Source organism: Ornithorhynchus anatinus, chromosome 3 (assembly GCF_004115215.2).
Source record: "Ornithorhynchus anatinus isolate Pmale09 chromosome 3, mOrnAna1.pri.v4, whole genome shotgun sequence".
Taxonomy (NCBI): Eukaryota; Metazoa; Chordata; class Mammalia; order Monotremata; family Ornithorhynchidae; genus Ornithorhynchus; species Ornithorhynchus anatinus.
The window spans coordinates 23,378,934-23,406,118 of NC_041730.1; the positions used below are offsets into that span (position 1 = coordinate 23,378,934).

Sequence of the window (27,185 nt, forward strand, 5' to 3'; positions counted from 1 at the left end):
TCCAGCCCAGGGCTCAGAAGGCCTAAGGAGGCTAAGTCCACCTGAATCCCCCAGATGTGGCTTAAATCACATATAGCCAACCCACCAGTGCTTAGCACAGAGCTCTGCACACTATAAGCCCTTAGGAAGCAGCATGGCCTAGTGAATAGAGCACAGGTCTGGAGGTCAGAAGGACCTGGATTCTAATCCCAGCTCTGCCACTTGTCTGCTGTGTGACCGTGGACAATTGGCTTAACTTCTCTGTGCCACAATTCCCTCATTCCCTCAACTGTACAAGGGGGATTAAGACCGTGAGGCCCACGTGGGACACGGACTGTGCCCAACCTCCTCATCTTGTACATATCCCAGCACTTAGTACAGTGCTGGCACAGAGACCGAACTCACTTGAGAAGCAGCGTGGCTTAGTGGAAAGAGGCCGGGCTTTGGAGTCAGAGGTCATGGGTTCGAATCCCGACTCTGCTAATTGTCAGCTGTGTGACTGTGGGCAAGTCACTTCACTTCTCGGTGCTTCACTTCCCTCATCTGTAAAATGGGGATGAAGACTGTAAGCCTCATGTGGGACAACCTGATTACCCTGTATCTACCCCTGTGCTTAGAACAGTGCTCTGCACATAGTAAGCGCTTAACAAATACCAACGTTATTATTATTATTATTATTAAACGCTTAACAAATACCATAAAAAATGTGCCAGGCACTGTTCTAAGCACTGGGGTAGATGCAAGCTAATCAGTCCAGGTCCCACTTGGGGCTAAAGTCTTAATCCCCATTTTACAGATGAGGGAACTAGGCACAGAGAAGCTAAGTGACTTGCTCAAGGTCACGCAGCAGACAAGTGGCTTAGCCGAGAATGAAACCCAGATCTTTCCGACTCCCAGGTCCATGCTCTATCCACTTAGGCCATGTAAGCGTTTAACATATACCGGTAAAAAGAAATACATATCATTATTACTACTGCTCCTACCCCAGTGCAAAATGAATTCTGGTATCACCACCAATAAGCCTGAACCCACGGAAAACATATTTTCCCTCTAACTCAAGCCACCTCGAAACCGGATTAGCCAAGCAACTTCACCCTACATGTCAGCCACCCACCCCCAGCTTGGAAGACTGGCCGATGCCTTTGCAGGGAACCGAAACGGCTGGGGATAACTGCAACCGCTCGCCACGCTCCTCTCTCCCTTGCCAAGGCCTGGGCCACCAGCCAGGTCACGCTGCCCCAACGGCCGTGGCACAGGTCGCGTTCCTGGGAACCTCCCGGTGGAGCCTGGGAAGAGGGCCGCCACAGGTAGACTGAGAGATACCTGAGCGGGGAGGAACCGGGCTGCTGCTCCGGCAGTCAGGGAAGCCTCGGGTGGGGCGGGGGGCCAGAAGCTGGCATTTCACTCAGGCTGGCAAACACAGCCCTTCCAGCTGGCAGAGCCATTTTCATTTCTTACACACACGCCCCCGGATGGGAAATGATTCATGAAAACGGAGAGGATAAAATTAGCCAGAAGGCAGCAAAATAATTTATGCGTCCCAACAGTCGCAGGCTGGCTGGCCGACGCTGCCAGCTCCACCTGGCATCTCCACTGCCCGCAAAGAAGCTGCCCGGACAGCAATCAAGCTTCCGTCTCCCTCTGCTTCCCAGCTCAACCCCTCCGGAGAGAGCAGAGAACCTGGAAGTATGGGCTCGAGGCTCTCCCTGCCCGGTCCTCCTCTCCAGGGTCGGAGCAGAGACCAGGTTTAGGAATACCTGGAACTGACCTGACCCCCTTCGCCTTTCTCAGACTCTGGGTGAAGCCACTCCTCAGTGCCCGAGGCACCGGTTCTGAATTATTTAGCATTTTCCGGGGCTTTGTGGCAGAGCAAAGTGCACTATGAAGCACATGTACTGCTCTGCTACTCTGCGGGAGAGCAGAGTCCCCCCCTATCAGTCATGGCCAGCATGAAGAAGAAGCGAAGGGAGAAGCAGCGTGGGCTAGTGGGAAGAGTGTGCACCTAGATTCTAATCCTGGCTCCACCACTTGCTTGCTAGGTCACCTTGAGCAAGCCCCAACTTCTCTGCCTCACCTTCTCCATCTGTAAAAATGGGGAAAAGAACCTGTTCTCCTTCCCTCTTAGACTGTAATCCTCATGTGGGACAGGGACCGTATTATACTGGATCTACCCCAGCACTTAATACAGTGCTTGGCATATAGTAAACACTTAATTAATCAATCATATGTACTGAGTGCTTACTATGTGCAGAGCACTGCTTGGGAGAGTACAACAGAATTAGCAGACACGTTCCCTGCCAATAACAAACTTATTCCACAGTCGTTATTATTACTATTGCAACGAAAGACTACCCGTGTCCGTCCGCGATGGAAGGACTGGCACAAGCAGGTGCCACACGACCTGGGCTCCTCTCTCGCCCTGGTTCTCCAAGGGGAGGCCACCAGTCAGAGTTAATCACGTAGTAGCCCTGCACTGCGGGTAAAAGCTCACCAGACCCAGCGGTTCACTTGCTGACGGCCTTGATCAGGTCCTTGTGGATAAGCCCACGGGGACCAGAAAGTCATTAATACGGTCTTCCTGAAAGTGGGCTACTCTCCCCCACCGTCCAGCCCCAACTCCGGACAATGGGACTCTGGGACTTGAGCAACAGCTTCGCAGCTGAGGGCTGTTGGTTCAAATCCTGGCTCTGCATTTAATAATGATTATGGTATCTGTTAAGCGCTTACTGTGTGCCAAGCATTGTTTTAAGTGCTGGGTTAGATAATAATAATCATAATTATGGCATTTGTTAAGCGCTTACTATGTGTCGAGCACTGTTCTAAGCGCTGGGGTAGATACAAGGTAATCAGGTTGTCCCTCGTGGGGCTCACAGTGTTAATCTCCATTTTACAGATGAGATAACTGAGGCACAGAGAAGTTAAGCGGCTTGCCCAAGGTCACACAGCAGACAAGTGGCGGAGCCAGGATTAGAACCCATGTCCTCTGACTCCCAGTTTGGCCCCAGTCCCCGTTCCACATGGGGCCCACAGTCTAAGTAGGAGGGAGTTGCATATAATTCCCATTTTGCAGGTCAGGAACTTAGGCCCAGAGAAGTTAAGTGACTTACCCAAGGTCATACAGCAGACAAGTGGCAGAGCCAGGATTAGAACCCAGACCCTCTGACTTCCAGACCTGTGCTCTTTCCACTAGGTCACACTTGCTTCTTGCTTAAGTTTTCTCTGTGGGTTTGAGCAATTCCCCACACCATTCTGGGCCTCGGCATACTTACAGATAAAGACTGGAGAATCCTGGAACACTCCCAGGGAATGGCCATTCTCTGACAGGCTGCCCACCACCCGATGCGGTGCCACGGCTCCATGCCACACAAGCTTCTTCTCCTCCCTCATCGACACCCATGCCCGTCACCCCTGCCGATTGTTCCGGACCTTTAACTCTCTCCTTAGGCTCCCTGCTCCTCCCCCTCCCCCATCTCTCACCCCCAATGATTTGGCCACCTATTTCCTCACGAAAATCAACACGATCAGGTCTGAGCTCCCCAAAGTCACCCTGCCGCTTCTCCCCTCCCCCCCACCGACCCCCTCCCCTACTTTCCCATCCTTTCCTGCAGTATCCTTAGAGGAGATCTCCTCCCTCCTCGCAAGTGCCATCCCCTCCACCTGCACCTCGGACCCCATTCCCTCTCACCTTCTTAAAACCATCGCCCCTGCCCTCCTACCTTCATTAGCTTCTATTTTTAACCACTCAATCTCCAAGGGCTCTTTCCCCTCTGCCTTCAAACATGCCCACGTCTCCCCCATCCTAAAAAAACCCGCTCTTGACCCCACTTCCCCCTCCAGTTATCGTCCTATCTCCCTACTACCCTTCCTTTCCAAAATCCTAGAACGAGTCGTCTACAATCGATGCCTAGAATTCCTTAACTCCCATTCTCTCCTAGACCCCCTCCAATCTGGCTTCCGTCCCCTCCACTCTACCGAGACTGCTCTCTCTAAGGTCACCCGTGACCTCCTTCTTGCCAAATCCGATGGCTCCTACTCCATTCTGATCCTCCTTGACCTCTCTGCTGCCTTTGACACTGTCGACCGTCCCCTCCTCCTCCATACCTTATCTCACCTTGGCTTCACGGACTCCGTCCTCTCCCGGTTCTCCTCTTACCTCTCTGGCTGGTCTTTCTCGGTCTCCTTCGCTGGAGCCTCCTCCCCCTCCCATCCTTTAACTGTTGGAGTTCCTCAAGGGTCAGTTCTCGGCCCTCTTCTGTTCTCCATTTACACTCACTCCCTCGGTGAACTCATCCGCTCTCACGGCTTTGACTACCATCTCTACGCAGATGACACGCAGATCTACATCTCCGCCCCTGTCCTCTCCCCCTCCCTTCGGGCTCGCATCTCCTCCTGCCTCTGGGACGTCTCCACCTGGATGTCGGCCCGCCACCTAAAACTCAACATGAGCAAGACTGAGCTCCTCATCTTCCCTCCCAAACCCGGTCCTCTCCCAGACTTCTCTATCACCGTGGATGGCACGACGGTCCTTCCCGTCTCTCGGGCCCGCGATCTCGGTGTCATCCTTGACTCGTCCCTCTCGTTCACCCCACACGTCCTATCCGTTACCGAGACCTGCCGGTTTCACCTCTACGATATCGCCAAGATCCGCCCTTTCCTCTCCACCCAAACGGCTACCTTACTGTTACGGGCTCTCGTTATATCCCGGCTAGACTACTGTGTCGGCCTTCTCTCTGACCTCCCTTCCTCCTCTCTCGCCCCGCTCCGGTCTATTCTTCACTCCGCCGCCCGGCTCATCTTCCCGCAGAAACGATCTGGGCATGTCACTCCCCTTCTTAAACAACTCCAGCGGTTGCCTATCGACCTCCGCTCCAAACAAAAACTCCTCACTCTAGGCTTCGAGGCTCTCCATCACCTTGCCCCTTCCTACCTCTCCTCCCTTCTCTCTTTCTACCGCCCACCCCGCACGCTCCGCTCTTCCGCCGCCCGCCTCCTCGCCGTCCCTCGGTCTCGCCCATCCCGCCGTCGACCCCCGGGTCACGTCCTCCCGCGGTCCCGGAACGCCCTCCCTCCTCACCTCCGCCAAACCGATTCTCTTTCCCTCTTCAAAACCCTACTTAAAACTCACCTCCTCCAAGAGGCATTCCCAGACTGAGCTCCTCTTCTCCCTCTACTCCCTCTGCCATCCCCCCTTTACCTCTCCGCAGCTTAACCCTCTTTTTCCCCTTTTCCCTCTGCTCCTCCACCTCTCCCTTCCCATCCCCACAGCACTGTACTCGTCCGCTCGACTATATTTTCGTTACCCTATTTATTTTGTTAATGAATTGTACATCGCCTCGATTCTATTTAGTTGCCATAGGTTTTTACGAGATGTTCTACCCCTTGACGCTGTTTATCGCCATCGTTCTCGTCTGTCCGTCTCCCCCGATTAGACTGTAAGCCCGTCAAACGGCAGGGACCGTCTCTATCTGTTGCCGACTTGTTCATCCCAAGCGCTTAGTTCAGTGCTCTGCACATAGTAAGCGCTCAATAAATACTATTGAATGAATGAATGAAAGTCTCTTATCAGGATTGCTCTCAGGCACATCGACAACTTTAGGAAACAGCTAAATCATGCAGAACAGGCCCCACGGTGTGGCTCAGGGAAAAGAGCCCGTGCTTGGGAGTCAGAGGTCATGGGTTTGAATCCTGCCTCTGCCACTTGTCAGCTGTGTGACCGTGGGCAAGTCACATAACTTCTCTGTGCCTCAGTAACCTCATCTGTAAAATGGGGATTAAGACTGTAAGCCTCACGTGGGACAATCTCATTACCCTGTATCTACCCCAGCGCTTAGAACAGTGCTCTGCATATAGTAAGCGCTTAACCAATTCCAACATTATTATTGCATCTACAAACTGTTAGATAGAACGCTCTCAAGTGCTTCATACTGTGCTCTGTAAATAGTAAGCACTCAATAAATACCCCTGGTTGAGGAGGCTTGTTCCCCTCATACCGAAGAGGCAATGGGACCACACAGTACGTATAGATCAGAACCTGTGACCTCCCCTTCCTCCTGCCGCTCCCTCCCTCCTCACCCACTTCAGACCCTCATTTTACTTTTATGGTGATTTGTTAAGCGCTTACTATGTGCCAGGCCCTGTTCTAAGCGCTGGGGTAGATACAAGCTAATCTGATTGGACACAATCCCTGTCCCCCATAGGGTTCACCGTTGTAAACCCCATTTTACAGATGAGGTAACTGAGGCACAGAGAAGTGAAGTGATTTGCCCAAAGTCGCAGAGGGTCTGGACTATTCACTAGACCCTGCTGCTTCTCCAAGGAATCATTCTTTCTTTACGATAGAAAAGTGAGAAAACTTCTTCCTCTACCAAAGACGTTCCAGCTTCTGCCTCAAAACAACCAGAGGAGAAACCTGGTAAGAACCAAGGAGAGACCCTAACGCCTGATTAATCCCGGCCAATTACCCGGGCTGCCGAGCTCGGGCCTGCCACTTCCTCCAAATGGCAAATCCAAATGGGAATGAGGCCCGAGCGTCTCCCCGGGCGCCGCTGGCCAGGAGGCACCCACAGCTGGGTCGCTCTCTTCTCCCGCGCACCCTTCTCGTTTGCTGAGGGGACAGAGATAGAGATCGCCCGGTATAACAGGCTGCTTTATTGAGACCTGGTAAATCTCCCTGCCGCCCGGGGTTCGGGTTACACCTCTCAAGCCAAGTGAGGGGGTCAGCTTGACCTCCTTCCCTCGCTGCGGGCACTGAGCCAAAATCTCCAGGGGTCAAATCTACCAGGAAATCAGATACCCGTGGGCCGCATTCCCCAGCGCCATCACTGCATCGGAACATTCCCTTCCAGGGGATGTGGCAGACCCGAGGGGCCCGGGGGCCCCGGCTCCGAGCCTGCCTTCTCCCCATCTCCGTGGGCCCCTCTCTCTCTCGGGGTGAGGAAAGCAGGGAGGCTGAAGTGGAATAAGGCCCCTGGGAAAGTCTGCAGGAGATGGGGGTGCCAATTCCCTCATGGCCAGTGGGGAAGAAATCCCCGCTGAATGGCTCTCACCCAATCCAATCCTCCTCTTCCAGCAAGCTCGTCACCCCAGGCTCCTCGTGGGCGAGCCAGAATCCTATTCAGTAAACCTACTTGTAGCAAGTCTGTGTGGGGGAAAACCCCCAACATTTTTGCTTACAAACTTACTAGACTCCTGGGCTTACCGGCCAAGGAAAGTGGGTCAGGGGGCAAACCACCTCGCCTCAGGAGAGGATGAGTCAAAACAACGATGGGGGAAAGAAGCCAGTTTATTCAGCTTTGGTTTAGGGGAATTACATACACACACACACAGAGCGCCCCAACCCCCCCAAATTCCAGAGTGGACAATCCACTCCATTTTCAAAAAAGGAAGAGTTTCCTTCCTCCTGTCCATGCGGGTCAGCCACCCACGCCACAAGGCAGGAGGCGATTATCAGGGGCTAGCTTGCTCCCCTTCTTTGGTAGCCCAAGATGTAGACATGGGATGGTTAACTGGTAGTCTGGGGGGCCTCACCCAGCCTCTGAGATGATATCATCTGGCCTCTGGACGAAGTGCACCTGGAGGAGTTTCCACCCGCCCGTCCGGCCAGCTGCCGCTGCCACGCGGACTCGTTGATTCAGGCATCCCCCGGCCAGCCTCCCACGGCCATTAGAGCAGCAGGCCCTGGGCTCTCCCCTCCCCGTTCTCAGGAAGCTGCTCTTCCTGCTCCTCGGGTTGCTCCCTCCAGCCTCCCCACGCAGCTAGATGTTAAAGGATTCGCCAGACTCCCTCTTCCTTCCCTCCCCACACCTCCTCCAACCTCGGTCATAGCACCGTTGGTCATCCAGGTGTGAATCCCCGATCAGCGGCAACCTTACATCTCTCCTAGGCAAAAGCAGCTCTGCCTGGAGAGAGTGGATGGGAAGTCCTTACAGACAGAAACCTGGTGGCCCCAACGGGAGGCTAATGCCCCCTTTCCTAGTCCCCGAGCCCCTGTAAGGGGAAGAGCTGTCACTGGGAAGGTGAGCAGTGGGAGCAAACTTTCCAGGGACCGGCTGGTGCTAATCCAACCACTCAATGGAATTAACTGAGTGCTCTCCGTGAATACAGCACTGTACTAAGTACTTGGGAGAGTGCATCATAATAGTTTTGTATAACGGACATAGACTACATATCGGATAACAGATCTAGACTGTAACCTCACCCTGCCCTCTAGACCGTAAGTTCCTTGTGGTCAGGGACTGTGTCTACCGATTCTTGCATCGTACTCTTCCAAGTGTTTTGTACAGTGCTTTGCACATATTAAATGCTCGATAAATATGATTAGTTGATTTGGAAGACATGTTCCCTGCAAAGAGTTCACAGAGCATGGCCAGCTTGGTCTTCTCCTAGAGGGCTGGTCTTGGAGCCTTAGAGCCCCAAGTGAGATCTCCAGTGCTTCTGACCAGACTTTCTTCCAGGTAGGAATAGCTGGGGAGGATCCCAAGCACTAAGTGTGGGGGGGGGGGGTCATTAGTTCTGGTTTTCCTTGGATTGTTCTGAGTCAGAACCCATCTTGGGAGATGGAATCAGCTGACTGTGGGCCTGCCTGCATCCCCGACAATCGAAAGATGCTACTGCTGTTGCTGAACCCAGATTGAGCAAGTCCAGACTCCCCAGAGCGAAACCCCAGACGCCACTGGAGAGTTAGAACAAAGATTCCTGGAGTTAACGCTGGTCTATCCCTAAAGCAAGAGGCAGGATCGATGGCACGATCAAAACCAGCCCGACCCCCGGAAACCACACCACCCGGCAGGAAATGCTTCAACCGTTCGGGGCCCCAGTGGACTGAACTATTTGGAGTTCTGGGGGAGTGGAACAAGGCCCAGTTAGAATCTAATCTTGTATGCAAAGCAGTGGGCTGGAAGTGGGAGACGAAAAGAGGGAGAGAAAGAAAAAAGACGCAGACAGCCATACAGTAATAAACATACCATAAGCTCATCTCGCTTGTCCATACGCTGGTGAGAGGAAGAAGAAGGGTTGGGCAGCCCTCAGGGAGAAATGCTTCTTTCTTTCCCGCCCTCCAACTCTCAGGAATACTCTTCACGGGCTTGTACTCACAAGCACCAGTCTCTCCCCTCTCCAAGCCCCCAGACACAATGCGGTGGAATTCAAAGTCTCCTCCTACTCCAGGCCAAGAGAGCCATCCCTCTGGCCCTGGGCTCCTCTGTCCTCACCTGAAGCCAGGACTTAGGAAACAGCACCAATTCCTCCAGCCAGAATTCACATACACACAAACACACTCACACTCACACACACACACACATTTATCAACAATAATAATAACTGTGGCGTTTGTTAAGCCGTTACTATAGTCCAAGCACTGTACTAATCACTGGGGTACATACAAGTTAATCAGGTCGGACACACGTGAGATTCACAGTCTAAGTAGGAGGGAAAAGAGATAGTACATCCCTGATTCCCTCCTCAAAACAGTAAGCTCATTGTGGGCAGGGAATGTGTCTGTTCTGTTTACTGTTGTACTTTCCCAAGCACTTAGTAGAGTGCTCTGCACACAGTAAGCGCTCAAATACGACTGAATCAATGAATTTTATAGGTGAGGAAACCAAGACACAGAGCCATTCTGTGACTTGCCCAAGACCACACAGCAGGCAAGTGGAGGAATCAGGTTTAGAACCCAGAACCCCCGACTCCCAGATCTGTGGCCTTTCCACTAGTCCACGCTGGCCCCCTATCTGCCAAGCAAGGTGATCAATCCTTGACTTCCTGACAAATACCCACTGAGGGAAAACTCAGAGAGCAAAGAATACCAACCCTTAGGCTCCCTGTGGCCTGAGCAGCCTAAAAAATGGACTTGTCGCTCCTAAAGGGTGGTGGGTGCATTGCCCTGTTCCCCGACCCCAAAGTCCTCCCCAAACAGCTTTCCCACTCATACTTATTCCAGCTTTGCCCTCCCCGACGCCATCGCTACCGTGCCCCCGCTGCTTCCCCTCCTCAATCTTTGCAGCCCTTAGACTGTCCAAGCCAAATGTGAAAACAACCTTTGCCCCTCCCAGCCCTTCATTCTCACTGACCTCACTGACCCATGGGGCCTGGCGATGTCATGGGCAGCAGGGCGCTAAAATCTGCCCTTTCCTCTCTATCCAAACAGCTACCACGTTAATAAAGTCATTCATCCTATTCCACCTAGACTACTGCAACAGCCTACCTTCCTGCCTCCCAACCTCCTACCTCTCCTCACTCTAGCCCACACTTCACTCTGCTGCCCAGATCAGCTTTCTACAGGGACGTCACCCCTCCTTCCTCAAAAATCTCCAGTGGTTTCCTATCCACCTCTGTATCAAACAAAAGCTCCTCACCATTGGCTCCTACCTCACCTCGCTTCTCTCCATCTGCAACCCAGCCCGCACACCTCCTTCCTCTGGTGCTAACCTTCTCACCATGCATCGATCTCGCCTGTCTCGGCGCCGATCCCCGGCCCACGTCCGACCTCTGGCCTGGCATGTCCTCGCTCCTCAAATCCGCCAGACGATTACTCTCCCCCCATTCAAAGCCTTAGTGAAGGCACATCTCCTCCAAGAGGCCTTCCCGGAGTAAGCCCCACTTTTCCTCAACTCCCGCTCCCTTTTGCATCACCCTGACTTGCTCCCTTTGCTCTTTCCCCCCACCCCCAACCCCGACCCATGGCACTTATGTATATTACTGTAATTTTATTTATTTATATTGTTTTTTTAATTTGTATTGACGTCTGTCTCCCCCCACCAGACTGCGAGCTTGTTGTGGGCAGGGATTGTCACTCTTCGTTGCTGTATCGTACTTTCCCATGCGCTTATACGTGCTAAATAAATACGATTGAATGAATGAATGATTGAGGCAGAAAGAGTGGCACAGCTGCTCCCCAGCTTGCAGAGATATGCCAATCTAAAGACCAGGGTGGAATGCTGACATTCTGGGAAACCCAACTGCCCAGGATTGTTAGCTGGCAAAGTGATATCCAGAGCAGGAGGCAAACCCGAGTCACCAAAAGAACCCGGTTCTTCCCAGAGTTAAATGAAAGCCGGCATGGCCAAAGCAACTCAATATGGTCATTAACACGGTTCACTCATGAAAATGGCATCATTCGAAACACAACCTTTAAACGTCCATTCCGTTTTCAAATGAAACGACTCTACGAACAATAACTGTGGTATTTTTAAGTACTTGCTATCAACCAATCACATTTATTGAGTGTTTACTCTGTGCAGAGCACTGTACTAAGCACTTGGGAGAGTACAATACAAGAGAATTCGCAGACACCTTCCCTGCCCATAACAAGGTTAGTGCCAAGAACTGTGCTAAGAGCTGGGGTAGATAAAATATAATCAGATCGGAAGCAGTCCCCGTCCCACGTGGGGCTGACATTCTAAGGGAGAGGGACCGGCAGTGGAAACCATGGATATTTATGTTCCTTTCACCCATGCAGCCATTCTGCCTCCTCTTTGTCCCTTGGTCCAGCGGTAGAAACCATGCCCCTTCATCCCCTTTTTTCAGATGAAGAAAATGAGACCCAGAGAGGTTAAGTGATTTGCCTAAGGTCACACAGCAGGCGGGACAGAGCTGGAATTATCCAGGTCTCCTGACTCCCCATCCTGTGCTCTTTCCAGTAGTCCACACTGTTTCTCTATAACAACCACTTTGCCCAGGGAAGCCTGCCTCTGACGAGGCCACCGGCACTGGTGAGATGGGTTAAGAGAAGACGGGGGGCAGAGTGTTAGGAGTGGGTTTAGGGGCTGGGAGGGAGTCTAGGAAGAACGTCTCTCTGCTCTGGAGGGATCACCCCAGAGAAAGCAATCATTTCTCTGCCGGCTCCTGTTTTGGAGGCAGGAGGGGCAGAGGGCAGAGAGTAGCAGTGTAGCCTAGCGCAAAGAACAGGGTCCCGGGAGTCAGAGGAATGAGGCTTTAATACCGACTCCACCACCTACCTTCTGGGTGACCTTGGGCAAGTCACTAACTTCTTTGGGCCCCATCTATAAAATGAGAATTCAATACCCGTTTTCTCTCCTACTTTAGATCGTGAGCCCATGAAGGGCAGGGACTGTTTCTGACCCATCTTGTATCTTCTCCATTAATAATAATAATAATAATGTTGGTATTTGCTAAGAACTTACTATGTGCCAAGCACTGTTCTAAGCGCTGGGGTAGATACAAGGTAATCAGGTTGCCCCAAGTAGAGCTCACAGTCTTCATCCCCATTTTACAAATGAGGGAACTGAGGCACAGAGAAGTTAAGTGACTTGCCCAAGGTCACACAGCTGTCAAGCGGCGGAGACAGGATTAGAACCTATGACCTCTGACTCCTAAGCTCAGGCTCTTTCCACTGAGCCATGCTGCTTTGCTGAGCCCCATTGCTTGGCACTAGTAAGTGCTTAACTTATATTACAATTATTATTATTATTATTATTAAGAGGGGAGAAGCTTGAAGCACTACCACAGACACCAACCAGCCCATTTCTGGAACGCCACCAAAAATATTCCTGGGTCCCTTTGGCAATGCCCTACCAACTATTTTCTCACTGAGGTGCTACTCCCTCTGGGGAAGAACTGTGCATTCTGGCCTTTCGGAAATGGCATCTTTCAATGCCACAAGGCAGACATGGCTTGGGGTTTTTCACGTCTCATCTCAAGTTCTCCTCCACAGACTAGGGCATTTAGCTCAGCCACTTTAGGAGGATGAAGGAACTAAGCCTGTCCAAGCACAATTCAAACCCCCAGGCCACCCCAAGCTGGTGCGGGGAAGGGTGGAAGCTTCCTCTCCACCCGAAGAGCCGTGGCTACCGTCCCTGATCTGCCCCGGGCCCTCCAAGGCCCACCATCCATCAGCTCAAGAGCAGCCGTGTTTGTCCCCACTTTGTTAGAAGGGAAGAAACAGTCAGAAGAGGTTCAGTGTGAAAACTGACATCAAGTAGGTGATTCCATATCTAACGACCCAGTGCCGTCCACCCCAAGCCGGCTCCTTTCTACAAGTCCAAAGCCGATCTTCCTCGATGCTGGAACTCCACAGCTCATCTGGAATCCCCACCCATCTCCAGGATCCTTCTCCTTCGTATAACACCGTGGGGACCAGGGGTCTTTAGTTACCGCTCCAGGAGGCAGAAGAGACCTCTAGCTCAAGCCCTATGGGCTCTGCTGGGCTAAGGATAGTTCCATGACGGCTGGGTGTATTTTGTGTGGTGAAATATTAATCAATAATGGGTATTTATTGAACACAATGTAGCAGAGCACTGTACTGAGCGCCTGGGAGAGTACAGCATAACAAAGTTGGTAGACATGTTCCCTGCCCACAATGAGCCTGCAGTCTTGAGGCAGAGCTTACAGGTGAAATTCTTCAAGATGATATGATAAATGAGCAGTTTATAGTGGCTACTGACTGAAAGTCTCATGGTTTAAGTTACTATGTGGCCCGATCTTCCAAGTGGGGGCAACGCCAGGGGAGAGAGAGGCAGGACCTTCAGTGAAGCACCGTAGGGCGATGGGACTTCTGCAGGGGAGTGGGCGGTTCTCCAGGGTTACACACACATTTCCTCCAAAGCCACAGTGTGTGTGGACGAAGGGGGATGCGAGCACACGTGGTTTCCATCGTTGGAGCAGGGGACAGAGAGGAGGCAGAGTGGCTGTGTGGGTGAAGGGGGACACGAGCACACAGGGTTTCCACTGCTGGAGCAGGGGACAGAGAGAAGGTGAAGTGGCTGCGTGGGTAAAGGGGATGTGAGCACGCAAGGTTTCCACCACTAAAGCAGGGGACAGAGAGGAGGCAGAGTGTCTATGTGGGTGAAAGGGGACATGAGTATGTGTGGTTTCCACCACTGGACCAAAGGACAGAGAGGAAGCAGAGTCCATTACTGGGCAGGGATTGTCTCTATCTGTTGCCGAACTGTACATTCCAAGCACTTAGTACAGTGCTCTGCACATAGTAAGCACTCAATAAATATGATTGAATGAATGAATGAATGAGCACACATAATAATAATAATGTTGGTATTTAAGCGCTTACTATGTGCAGAGCACTGTTCTAAGAGCTGGGGTAGATACAGGGTAATCAGGTTGTCCCCCGTGAAGCTCACAGTTAATCCTCATTTTACAGATGAGGTAACTGAGGCCCAGAGAAGTTAAGTGACTTGCCCACAGTCACACAGCTGACAAGCGGCAGAGCCGGGAGTCGAACTCATGACCCCTGACTCCGAAGCCCAGGCTCTTTTCCACTGAGCTACGCTGCTTCCCTAAGCAGCTTCCACTGTGACAGTGGCTGAAGTGGGGAAAGGAGGACCCCAAGAAATACTGCCCAGGCTGGGGAGTGCTTCCCAGGCTAGCTAAATCATGGCTGCATGGCATTAGATTGCATCATATGACTGGTGGGGTAAGGCAGTGCCACGTTGGATGGTAGTTCAACCCCTTCTCCTCAGGATTGCAAGACTGATGGGATGCCCAGACAAACTGTTAAACCAACTAGATGCCTCTTATGCAAATCTCACCCCCATCATGGACCTCCAAGAACCTGTGGGTCAGAGATGGAGCTTCGAGGATGGGCCAGGGGTGGGAGGAGCCAAAGTAGGGGGTTCTGAGATTAGAGACTAAAGATGACCTTGAAGTTCTACAGAAGCTTTTTTTGATAGGCCTTAAAGTGCTCTCACCCATAGGGTCACAGACCATCTCCCCACATTTCTCTGAGCCAGGGAAGGTAGACATTAAGTAAGGACAAGAAAAATGCCATACAGGGTCAGATAATGGTCCATCCACCCCAGGATGATCTCTAACAGTAGCTCCAAAAAGTTTTAGAGGAAGAGTATTCCAGCTGTGCACTTGCCTGGGTGAGTCACTTAAAGACGGTGAGCCCACTGTTGGGCAGGGATTGTCTCTATCTGTTGCCGAACTGTACGTTCCAAGCACTTAGTACAGTGCTCTGCACAGAGTAAGCGCTCAATAAATACGACTGAATGAACAACTTTGTGCCTCAGTTTCCTCATCTGGAAAAGGGAAATAAAATACGTCTTCTCCATCCCCCTTAGAGAATGAACACTGGGTGGGAGAGGGACTGTGACCAACCTGATTATTCTTTACTCCAGTACCTAGAACAGTGCTTGGCACACAGTGAGCACTCAATAATTCATTCAATTTTGTGCAGAGCACTATACTAAGCACTTGGAAAGTACTATCTTTAAGAGGAGAATAGATGTCTCTGACATCCAACCTTCTAACAATCATTCATTAAGTTACTACTTTAGAACTCAGTCAAATCCTTCTCAAAACTACTGCTACTTCCCTGAATAGCTTCCTGTATGTCCATTTTACAGATGGACAAACTGAAGCCAATGTGAGCCAGCAGCAAAGCTAGGACAACCCAGTCCAGATTTCTCCAAGGTTGAATTGCCTCCCAAGGGCTAATTAATTACCTTACGAATTCAATCACAATTCCAGGAAGCAGCTATTGAAAGCCAAGGGCGAGAAGCAGCGTGGCCTAATGGGAAGAATACAGGACCGGGAGTCAAAGGTTAAATGCTCGTTTCCCCTACTATCTAGACTTTGAGTCCTATGTGGAACAGGAACTGAGTCTGACCTGATCATATTGTATTTATCTATTTATTGTATTTCCCTCTATTCTGTAAGCTCACTGTGGACAGGGAACGTGTCTTTTATACTGTTGTGTTGTACTCTCCCAAGTCCCCTCTCAGGATCGCACCTGGAGAGTTTCCAGTACTCTATCAGTCTCGGCTACTGGAGGGAGAGTCAAGCAGAGGCCTACCCATTCCATTCCCAGCTTGGGCAGTGGCTAGCGAGTGGAAGGCAATCTGCTGCAAGTCCAACTCACCTGTGCTGGGCAGTAGCAGCATGGGAGAGAGTCAAGGGAGGAGACTCAAGTTTTCTGCGTGGAAGAAGGCAATGGTAAACCACTTCCGTATTTTTACCAAGAACGATCTAAGGATACACTACCAGAACGACTGCAGATGGGGCTTTCTAGGAGAGATGTGTCCAAGGACTCGCTATGGGTCGGAAGTGACTTGACGGAGTAAGACAAGACTCTCTCAAGTGCTTAGTACAGTGCTCTGTACCCAGTAAGCACTTAAATACAAGTGATAGATTGTTTTACCTTAGAGCTTACTACGTCTGGCATGCGATAAATGCTAAAAGAAACTACAATTAATCTTAAATAAAAGGGTCAGGAGAAGGTGGGGACTAGAATTCCTTTAAATCAATCAAACAATGGTATTTATCAAATGCTTATTCTGTGCAGAGCACTGTACTAAGTGTTTGGGAGAGTACAATAAAGGTCCCAATTCCTTTTCTTTGGTAAAAGAGGGACAGCTGAGAGTGGTCATAGAGGATACCCACCCAGGGTGAAGGAGCAACCAAGTCCCCTAGTCAAGAGGAGAGTGGTTGCGGGAGAGGGCAGGGGGACGGGGAGAGAGTGTTTCTCTCCTGAGGTGGCTGGACTTTAAAATACTCTTTTATTCTTTGATATCTGCCCCCGCCCCACCCCCAGCCCCACAGCACTTATATATATCAACCAATTAATGAATTAATCATATTTATTGAGTGCTTACTGTGTGCGGAGTGTACTGTACTAAGCACTTGGGAAAGTACAGTACAACAGAATTAGCAGACATGTTCCCTGGCCAAAACGATCCCACAGCTGGGTAATAGAGAGGGTTTGAGTGAGCTGTCTATAACTTTCAGTTGTACCTAAGAGTCACTCAGTGGAAAGAGCCCGGGCTTGAGAGTCAGAGGTCGTGGGTTCTAATCCCGGCTCCGCCACTTGTCAGCTGTGTGACTGTGGACAAGTCACTTCACTTCTCTGTGCCTCAGTTACCTCATCTGTAAAATGGGGATGAAGACTGTGAGCCCCACGTGGGACAACCTGATTACCCTGTATCTACCCCAGCACTTAGAACAGTGCTCTGCACCTAGTAAGCAACACATACCAACATTATCATTATTATTATTAAAATGGGGATTAAAACTGTGAGCCCCACGTGGGACAACCTGATCATCTTGTATCCCCCAGCGCTTAAAACAGTGCTTTGCACATAGTAAGTGCTTAACAAATACCACCACTTATTTTTTTTTTTTCATAGATCCAGGAGATGACAACCTTGTGTTCAAATATGTCTTCTGGGATTGATCAATCACTCTAAGCTTTTCCGATAGATTCGGGCAGCTACTGAATAGAGGGAACACAAGTTTGAATCCCAAACAGAACTCCTTATCTTCCCATCCAAATCCTGTCTTCCCCCTGTCTTTCCCATCACGGTAGACAATAGCAATCAATCGTTTTGAGTGCTTATTATGTGCAGTGCACTGTACTAAAGGCTTGGGAGAGTACAACAGAATTAGCAGACACATTCCCTGCCACAAAATGACCTCACAGTCTTAAACTAAACCGAAAAAGACAAAAAGCTGCTAGTGACCAGGATTCATTCTTTGGCACAGATCTTATCTGAGGAACTTAGGACATGGCCACAAACCCGATATCATTTAGTTACACGGAGGGGAAATCCTCAAACATCTCACCGCCCCCTGTAGTGGGTGGGCATTTTGTTTCCTGAACAGCCTCTACCAGAACCTCAAAGCCCCATTCCCTGCATCGACACCAGTGGTGGGTGGGGGAAGGAGGGCAAAGACTGGGTCATGCATGTGTCGCCACGACCCCCTGTTCTGACCAGTACTTTCCCCATGCTAAAAAGCCCATCAAGCCCCATTCCCACCTTCCATTCAATCAATTAGTGGTATTTATTGAGCGCATTCCAACCTTAACCCTAGGCAGGCTGCCTTTACAGGGACTGGGGCTTGTAGCAATGGGGAATGGGAGGTTCCACCCCCTCCAATCAGCATGGCTTAGTGGATAAAGCACAGGCCTAGGACTCTAAAGGACCTGGGTTCTAATCCCAGCTCTGGCATATGTCTGCTGTGTGACCTTGGGTGAATCATTTCACTTCTCTGGGCCCCAGTTACCTCATCTGTAAAATGGGGATTAAGGACACAGTCCAACCTGATTAACTTGTATCTATCTCAGCACTTAGAGCAATGCTTAATAATGTTGGTATCTGTTAAGCGCTTACTATGTGCCAAGCACTATTCTAAGCACTGGGGTAGATACAAGAGAATCAGGTTGTCCCACATAGGGCTCACAGTTTTCATCCCCATTTTACAGATGAGGTAACTGAGGCACAGAGAAGTTAAGTGACTTGCCGAAAGTCACACAGCTGACAGGTGGCAGAGCCGGGATTCAAACCCATGACCTCTGACTCCCGAGCCCGGGCTCTTGCCACTAAACCACACAGCGCTTAAATAATAACATAATTACTATTATTTGAGCAACTGTCAAGCATCTGCTGTGTGCGAAGCACTGTACTCAGCAACTGGGTAAGTTCAAAACAAGAAGATGGACTTCCTGCCTACAAGAAGATTACACTCCAGCCGGAAAGAGAGATAGAAAATCACATACAAATCGAAGGAAGTACTCAAATACTATACCATACTCAATGATATGCATAAAGGTACAAAGAGAAATGATGAACGGAAAAGTGCTGAGATGACCACTGAGCAGATGTGACCTGCAGTGATTTCAAGAGGGCTCCTGGAGGTGGAGGAATTCCAGAAAGTTTTGGAAAATAGGGAGAACTGTGATTGAGGCACAGTGAGCAGATGAGTTTGGGAGGAAGCGAGAGTGCAAGGGGTGTAGTAGAAGAATGTGGATAAAAGCTCATCTTCCCACCCAAGCTTGTCCTCTCCCTGACTTTGCCCACACTGGGCACAGCACCACCATCCTCCCTGTCTCCAAAGCCCATAAAGCTTGGCATTATCCTCAACTCACCTCTCCCGTTCAACCCACAGATTCAATCTGTCCACAAATCCTGTTGGTTCTACCTTTACAATTTCACTAGAATCCATCCTTTCCTCTCCAAACTACTATCACGTTACTAATAATTGTAATATTTGTTAAGTGCTTTCTATGTTTCAGGTGCTGTCCTAAGTGCTGGGCTAGATACAAGATAACTGGGTGGGACATAAAGGGCTCACAGTCTGAATTCCCCATTTTACAGATGAGGTAACTGAGGCACAGAGAAGATAAGTGACTTGCTCAAGGTCAGACAGCATGCAAGTGGTAGATCTGGGATTAGAAACCAGGTCCTCTTCCCAGGCCCCTGCTCTTTCTAGTTGGCCACGGTGCTTCTCAAGTAACTATCCTATCCTGCCTTGATTGACCTCCCTGCTGACCTCCTTTCCTCCTGTTTCTCCCCACTTCAATCCATACTTTACTCTGCTGCCCAGATCATTTTTCTACAAAATCATTCAGTCCATGCTTCCCCACTCAAGAACCTTTGGCAGTTGCCCATCCACCTCTGCTTCAAACAGAAACTCTTTACCTATGGCTTTAAACCACTCAATCACCTTGCCGCTTGTTATCCATCTCACTGATTTCACATTACGACCCAGCCCATACCCTTCACTCCTCTAATGCCAACCTACTCAGTGCACCTTGATCTCTTCTACCTCGCCACTGACCCATGGCCCACCTCCTGACTCTAGCCTAGAACTTCCTCCCCCTTCATATCCAACACACCATCACTCTTCCCACCTTCAAAGCCGTATTAAAATCCTATCTCCTCCAAGAGGACTTCACAACTACGCCCTAATTTCTTCTACTCCCTCTCCCTCTGTGTCACTCCTGAACTTGGATTTGCACCCTTTATTCACCAACCCCCTCAGCCCCACAACACTTTGTCAGGGAAGCAGCGTGGCTCAGTGGAAAGAGCCTGGCCTTCGGAGTCAGAGGTCATGGGTTCGACTCCCGGCTCTGCCACTTGTCAGCTGTGTGACTGTGGGCAAGTCACTTAACTTCTCTGTGCCTCAGTTACCTCATCTGTAAAATGGGGATTAGCTGTGAGCCTTACGTGGGACAACCTGATTACCCTGTATCTCCCCCAGCGCTTAGAACAGTGCTCTGCACATAGTAGGCGCTTAACAAATACCAACATTATTACATATCCAGAATTTATTTATTTATAGTTAATGTATGTTTCCCCTTCTAGACTGTGAGTACCTTGTGGGCATGGGTATTGTACTTTTCCAGGTGCTTACTACAGTGCTCTGGAAGCTTGTTGTGGGCAGGAAATGGGTCTGTTATATTGTTATAGCGTACCCTCCCAAGCGCTTAGTATACTGCTCCACATACAGTAAGTGGTCAGTAAACACTACTGACTGACTCTGCACACAGTAAGTACTCAATAAATACGACCAAATGACTGATTGATTTATAGGTAAGAGAGAGGTGACAAAATGCTTTAAAGCCAGTGGGTAGGAGCTTCCCTTTGATATGAAGATTGAATAGGTAACTTTTGAGAAATGCAAAGACACTGTACAGAGAAACATTTTAAAGATATGATATTAGCATCAGAACAGATCAACAACTGTATTTGTTAAACGCTTACTATATGCCAAGCACTGTGCTAAGAGCTGGGGCAGATACAAGACATTCAGGTCTCTCATGGGACTCATAGTCTAAGTAAAAGGGAGAACAGATATTGAATCCCCATTTTAAAGTTGAGGAAAATGAGGCACAAAGATGTTAAGTGACTTGCCCAAGGTCATGCAGCAGGTACGTGCTGGAGCTGAGAACGCGGGTCCTTTGACTCTTAGGCCCGTGCTTTTCCCACTAGACCACGCTGCTTCTCCAAAAGAGTGGATTCATAAAATGTGAGCCCCGTGTGGGACAAGGATTGTGCCTGATTTATCTTATATCCATTCTGGTGTTTACAGCACATAGGGCTTAATGAATACCACTAAAAAAAAAAAAGACTGGACTGGAAACGAGAGAGGCTGGAGGCACTTATGAACTTATACACACCTACTCTAGCTATATATATGTCTGCTTTATTTATTTTTGATCTAATTGTAAATATGTTTATGTCTGTTTCCCCTATTAGACTGGAAGCTCCACGTAGGCAGGTAACGTCACTTCATTATTCTGTACTTCCCAAACACCAAGTACACTACACCACTGAATAAATGGGAAACAGCATAGTAGAGGGATAATGCCATGGAGTGGGGAGAGAGTTGGGGAGAAGCAAGCTGTCCTAGGGGATGACAGGAGTAAAAGGGGAGGGAGGAATGAGGTGGCAAACCTTCCCGAAGAAAGAAAACCTTTGGGTTTCCTGGTGACTCGACAGAGAGAGTTCTGAGCTGTCGGGGAGCAAAGGATCTGGGCTTAAGACTTGGAAGAAGTTTGCCCTTCCCCAGAACTTCTGGAAGCTGAAAATTGGGTAGTTGTAGCAGGAGGCATTTAGGTAAGAGCAGAGGAAACATGCATTTTCATCCAAAATCAGGGGGAGGACAAGATCACTTCTTTAGGTTCCTGCCAGCCCCAAGATTGTAGGATTTTAGGTCAGGTCTGTCATTTTACCCTATCCCCTTGGAGAGACCGCTGTCATGCAACAATTCATTCAAAGACTGCCTCTGCTTCCTGCTTCAGAGGGAAACCTCATATAATGAACTCCGTGGCCTCCCTGAAGACTGTCCTGTAGCCCCAAAGATACTGCTCACACTTGGTATTCTTGGTAGCCCCAGGGCAAGGAAATGTCTTTTATTCTGTGATCGTTCATTCATTCATTTCCTGCCCACACCGAGCTCATAGTCTACAGTGGGGGAGAAAGACATCAATACAAATAAATAATAAAATAATATTAAGGTCATAAGTGCTTTGGGGCTTGCGGGGGGGGGGGGGGGGAAAGCAAAGTGATAAATGAAACTACAGCTATGTACATAAGTGTTTTGGGGCCCAGGGGTGTTGGGGGCAGAGAAAGAGAAAAGGGAGCAAATCAGGGCAATGCAGAAGGGAGTGGGAGATGACCCCCCAAAGGCGACCACTTTTCCTGATCAATTGATGCCCAGGAGCAGGAGCCCCAGAAAGCCTAGTTCCAGGGGCATAGGTTCTCAGTGCTGCTCATCAGGGCCACCCCAAGCTAAATGGCACTTTCTGCCCACCGAAGGACTCACTTAACTTTGCCAGCTCCAAAAATGGGGGAAGGGGTGAGCATGTAGGGCCCAGTGCAATTGTTCACTAGTATCCTTGGGAACGCTCCCCCAGCTGACTGGTGGGTGTGGTTTTTCCCCCTCCTCTGAACCCAGATTTCTGAGAAAAAAATGGGAGAGAGCCCCAGGCAACACCTCTGGAATGGGATGTCCTTACTGGTGAGACTGGAAGCAGAGCATCCTTCGACTTGGAGACAGCTTTCCTAAGGATCTGATGTTGCAACAGTATTTGTTTCATCTTGCCAAGGGGAGGCTCATGAATGGCACCTCCAAGCCGGGAGCTCACCAGGTCTAGCATGGTTGGGAGTAGCCCGGGTCACCTACATCTAAGTCTCGTCCTGCTGCTGAAAACGATTTGGGGGTTACACAATGCCCAATCTCTTCTTCCATTTTCCAGGGAAGCAGCAAGGCGTATCGGAAAGAGTCCGGGGCTCAGGAGTCAGAGGTCCTTGGGTTCTAATCCCAGCTTTGACACTCATCTGGCTGCGCGACCTCGGGTAAGTCACTTAACTTCCCCGAGCCTCAGTTTCCTCATCTGTACAGGGAAGATTCAGTATCTGTTCTCTCTCCTACTTAGACTGTGAGCCCCTTGTGGGTCAGGGACTGTATCCGCTCTGATTCAATTGTATTCACCCCAGCACTTGTAACAGTGCTTGAAACACAGTAAGCACTTAACAGATACCACAATTATTAATAGAGACGGTTGGGAAAGATGAGAGAGTGAATGAAGGAGAAGGGGAGAGCTGGGAAGTGTGTGTGGGGGGGATCTCAAGTGTATAGATTCAAATTCTGTCACAAAAGGAACTCACAAAGTAGTCAGGAGGAGGAAAGGAGGGAGGAAGAGATCATAGGGGCTTCAAAAAGGAGTTAGAGAACCTCAGAGCTCTGTTCAATTACTTGTCTTTGTTTCCTTCCTTGGTGACTCCTGCTTGTTGTTGTTTGCGGTACCTTGTTATCTGACTTTTATCTGTCTATCCTTAATGGAACAGAGCCTGGGTCTGATCTGTTATATCTGCATCTACTCCAGAACTTATCAAATACCGTAACTAACCCCAAATTCCAATTCCCAATTTCTTGAGTAATGCTCCTTCTTAGCAAACACCACACTTTTTCCAAAAGGAATGACTTTTCTCAGCCACACACACACACGAAATACCAAATCTGGACCTTGCTGGACGCATGTAATTCACCCACTGGCATGATGATCACTGGAAGATGAATATTTGGGTACCTAAAGTTTCAATCTTCCTTAGGGAACCTGGTGACCTCGGTGGACAGAGATTTGCTGTTAGCTATTAAGGTGAATGCTCACAAACTGCCTTTCTTTCTCCATTCCGCCAAGACCCGGGTACCCAAAGTTTCCAAAAGTATCAAAGACACAAGCCCCGTCTCAGGCCCTTCCACCTGCACCCTAAAATGCGGGAGTAACTTTCCCTTGAATCGATGTATCTCTCCCCCATTCACGTGCCAACTTATAAAACCAACGCCAGGGAGGAAATTATGAATCTCTAATAAACAGGACTGTAAAAGCACTCGGCAGATATAAAATGAATCATATAAATGTTAAACTCTGAAGCCTTCAAAAATGCAGGCTCCATTAGGGCTGATTACTGAATTTATGGGGCAGAAAGGGATTACCCCACGGAATGGAAGTGAAGGGATTTCTGTCCACTGGCGGAATAGAAGAAACAGCGTATTGGGTCCCATCGCTGGTCCATTCAGCCTTTGGATTTTGGCTGCAACTCTGGCACCACAGGATGACTGGAGGAAGTCTGATGGTCAATAAAGGGTCGTACGGCTTCATGACGCGGGAAAGACCTAACATCCCTCCGCTTTCCCTCTAAAAGCCATCGCGGACTTACCTTCGTTATTTTCCTTAAAGCTTTCTAGAAAAATACGTATTCAGCTGCCGGCGAGGAGGAAGCCGACTTGACTGTCGTAAAAGCCAAGCAAATAAATACCCTTAAAAAAAACTACTAAAGGAACAAGAAATGAGTTAGAGCATTTCATTCCGCTGTATCTTAGACCGTAAGATAACCGAGGGCGGGGATGGCGTCTACCAACTCTACTGCATTCTCCCAAGCGCTCGGCAGGGCGATCTAGACGCCGAAAGCGCCCGACGAGCGTCGGCGATTAGCCGACCGATTCCCGATCTTCGAGTAAAAGAGAACGGCGATCGGTCGATCGGTCGATACCGTCCGACCGACCGTCGCGCACGTGCCCGGGCGAAGACCGAGTTCCGGCTACGACCCAAGGACGGCGCGGGTCGGCGTCTTTCATCGCGCCGACCGGGCCCACCCGCCGTTCCTTCGGGCGCAACGAGACGGAGGAAACTCGAGGCGGCGGGAAAAATAGAGATCAGGCCCCGTGCGGCCGCGGGGCCTGTCCGGTCCGCGGTCCGGCCCCGACGGCCCCGAGAGGTCGGAGGGTTTCCAGGCGGCGCGAGAGACGTCTCACCGTTACCTTACTATCCCCGGGGGCCGGCAACTGGGTGTGTTTCATCACTTCTCCTTTAAATGCTATATTACGGGGTCTTAAACAATAAGTCTCGGCCCGAACACGTGCTTCACATTTTTCCGCTCCGAGTTCAGGTCCACACCCGCTAGGCTTCCGTGTCCTTCACGCCCGGGTCCCTCCACCCGGGCTCGGGTCGAAGGGGGTCCAGCCCACAACTTTTGGGCGGCCGGCACCGGGCCGGCGGGGCTACCTGCATTCTCCCGGCATCGACCTGCGCGGAGCGTTGGGCCGTCGCCCGGAGAAAGGCCGGCCCGCGGCCGACGCCAAGGCTGACCTCCTTCGGCGGTGCCCGCATACGGAGGGTCCCTCCGAGGGGGTGGGGGGTGGGATCCACGGGGCAGGGGGGTGCCAACTCGCAGCGAAAGCGACGCCCGGCGATCCGGCTTCGTGGCACGTAACGGAAAGTGGAGGGGCTCCCGAGTCAAAGCGCCGGAGGCCGGACGCCCCGGCCGAGGCGAGGGTGGCGGGGAGGGGTGGCAGGGGGTGGCATGGAGGGGGTCCCCGGGAGGGGGGGAGGGGGCGGCGGCGATGCCACCGACATTCCAAGCCCCGCCCGGCCCGTCACCGCGGTAGCATTCCCGACGCGCCTCCGCCTCGCCCATTGGCCGGCGGACACGTCCGTCAAAGGAAAGCACGTAAATCGGGGGGGGAAAAAAAAAAAAAGGCTACATTGGAACAAGGAGAGAGGAAAGAGGAGGAGGCGACGAGCGCCTCGAACCGCAGCAGCAGCAGCAGCAGCAGCTACCTGCCGGGGTTAACGCACCCCCTTGGCCTCCCCCGCGTTGCGTCCCGCACAGCCCCGCAACGGTGTCCCCGGTCCCCTTCCCGCGGCCTCTGCAGCAGCGGCGGCAGCAGCAGCAGCAGCAGCAGCAGCCGCCCCCGAGCTGTCCGGCCAAGGACCGGCCGCGTCCCGAAGCCATTTTCATTGGCCACAGTGGCCACCGACGGGGCTGACTCACCTTCCCCGGGAACGCTGCGGCAGCCCGGCCGGGCTGGGGTGGGAGCGGCGGGGGTGGCCGGGCTCGGGGCGGGCGGGCGGGCGGGCCGGGCCCGGGGCGGGAGGAGGAGGAGGAGGAGGAGGCGGCGGCGGGGAGCGGCCGCCCGCCCGCCCGCCCGCGCCCTCGCTAGTCCCGGGCGAGGTAAAGTTTCACCGCCCGCAGCCCGGGAGCGGCGGCGGCGGCGGCGACTCGCTGCTTCTCTCCCTCCCAGCTTTGACCACCATCTTATTAGTACAGGAAATGACATGGAAAACGGAAGAAAGCGGCGTTTGGGGCCGGCGCGGACCCCCCAAATCAGGGGCCGGAGCTGGGACACACCAGGCGCTTCCCAAGTCGGGCCCCGGGCGGAGTGGCCCGGCCCCCGCCCCCCGCGGACCCCCAAACCCGCCTCCCGCCGCCCGACGCGCTTGGCATCCTAGCCCGGCCCCGGGGAGGCTCCCCACCAAGCCGCTTGGGCAATTCCCAAGGCCGCTTTGGAAGCGGGGCGCGTTTTCCAGGAACGGGAAAGTTGGGTTTTTTTTTTTTCCCCCTCGTGTGTGTGTCTTTTTCCGTTTTTTTGTTTTTTTTTTGGTGTGTGTGTCCGTGGCTCCTGCCGGTCCCGTCGTGGACGTCGCCGGAGGGCTGCCCGTTTTTAGCGGTGACCCTCGGGATTTTGGAAGTGGGAAGAGCGGGTTTATTTTTAACCCTTCCTGAGCTCAGCTGCAGACACCTGTCTCCCCCGCCTCTCTTAACCCATCGGACGCCTTTCGGGGACGAAGCCTGAGACTCGGACCGCTCTCCCTGGTCGGATCAAAATGTTAACTCTTTAAAGCCGCTTTGTAGTTCGAATCCTATTTAGAGGGATTAAAGGAAATGGGGAGGGGAGGAGGAAGGCGAAACGAGGCGTCCGGCGACTCCGCTCGTTTTAATCCGGTAACGGTTTCATCCCTGTCCCGTCCGCTGGCTCCTTTGGGTCAACCGGTGCCTCAGTTTCCCCCATCCTGAATGGGGCCATAAATCCCATCTGGGAAGGATCCGATATTATGAAGACGACAGACGGACACCGCATCCGTTCAGCTAATCGCTGCACTCTCTTAAACGCTCGGTACCGTCTCCTGCACCCGATAAAGGATCGGACACCGTGGATGAATTTATATCCCGTGGCAGTTTTATTTCTGGCCCGATGATCGGTTCCCTCGGGTAACGTATGTCTCAGTTTCCCCACCTGGGACGAATCATAGATCTCATTAATCGATCGTGTTCATCGAGTTGCGGAACACCGAGAATACAAGCACATGCGAGAATACGATATTAAGAGTTGGTAGTCGCTGTCCTTGCCCCCAACGGGCTTACGGTCTAGAGGGGCTGAGCCGTTTAGGATTGAATAAAATGAAGAGCTGAGAGAGACAAACAGCATCTACTCCACTGATTTTTATTTGGTGACAGTTTTATTACTGCCCCGCCGCCTGGATCCTTTGGGTGATCTATGCCTCAGTTTCCCCATCCGTAACGGGAGAGTCACGTTCGGCGGCCAGGGGTATGGTGGGGGGGGGGAGGAGCCGTCGGAAGCAGATGCATTCACAACGGTTCTATGCCTTAAAACTGTGAAGTGATCCCCAGAGCAAAGCAAATCATATTTACTGAGCGCTTACTACG

At 51.2% G+C, this 27,185-nt stretch overlaps 1 protein-coding gene and 1 non-coding gene across 6 annotated transcripts in view; one reads left to right on the top strand and one right to left on the bottom strand.

The window, feature by feature from the left end:
• Positions 1–25,567, bottom strand: part of PRDM11 (PR/SET domain 11) — a 73,951-nt gene extending 48,384 nt beyond the window's left edge. For 2 of the 5 annotated variants that reach the window (XM_029059960.2, XM_029059957.2), the window contains exon 1: positions 24,499–25,017. Coding sequence is in view for 3 of the 5 variants with exons in the window: in XM_029059957.2 (XP_028915790.1) it covers positions 24,499–24,537 (39 nt within the window). In the remaining 2 variants the exon portion in view is untranslated. Of the gene's footprint in view, positions 1–24,498; positions 25,018–25,511 lie in introns of those variants that run through there. The other 3 variants (XM_029059961.1, XM_039911421.1, XM_039911422.1) reach the window with 3 other exon arrangements.
• On the top strand, positions 15,668–15,805 carry LOC114810559. Its single transcript, XR_003758255.1, has one exon. It is a non-coding gene; the product is annotated as a small nucleolar RNA SNORA7 (small nucleolar RNA).
• Positions 25,568–27,185: the final 1,618 nt, after the last annotated feature.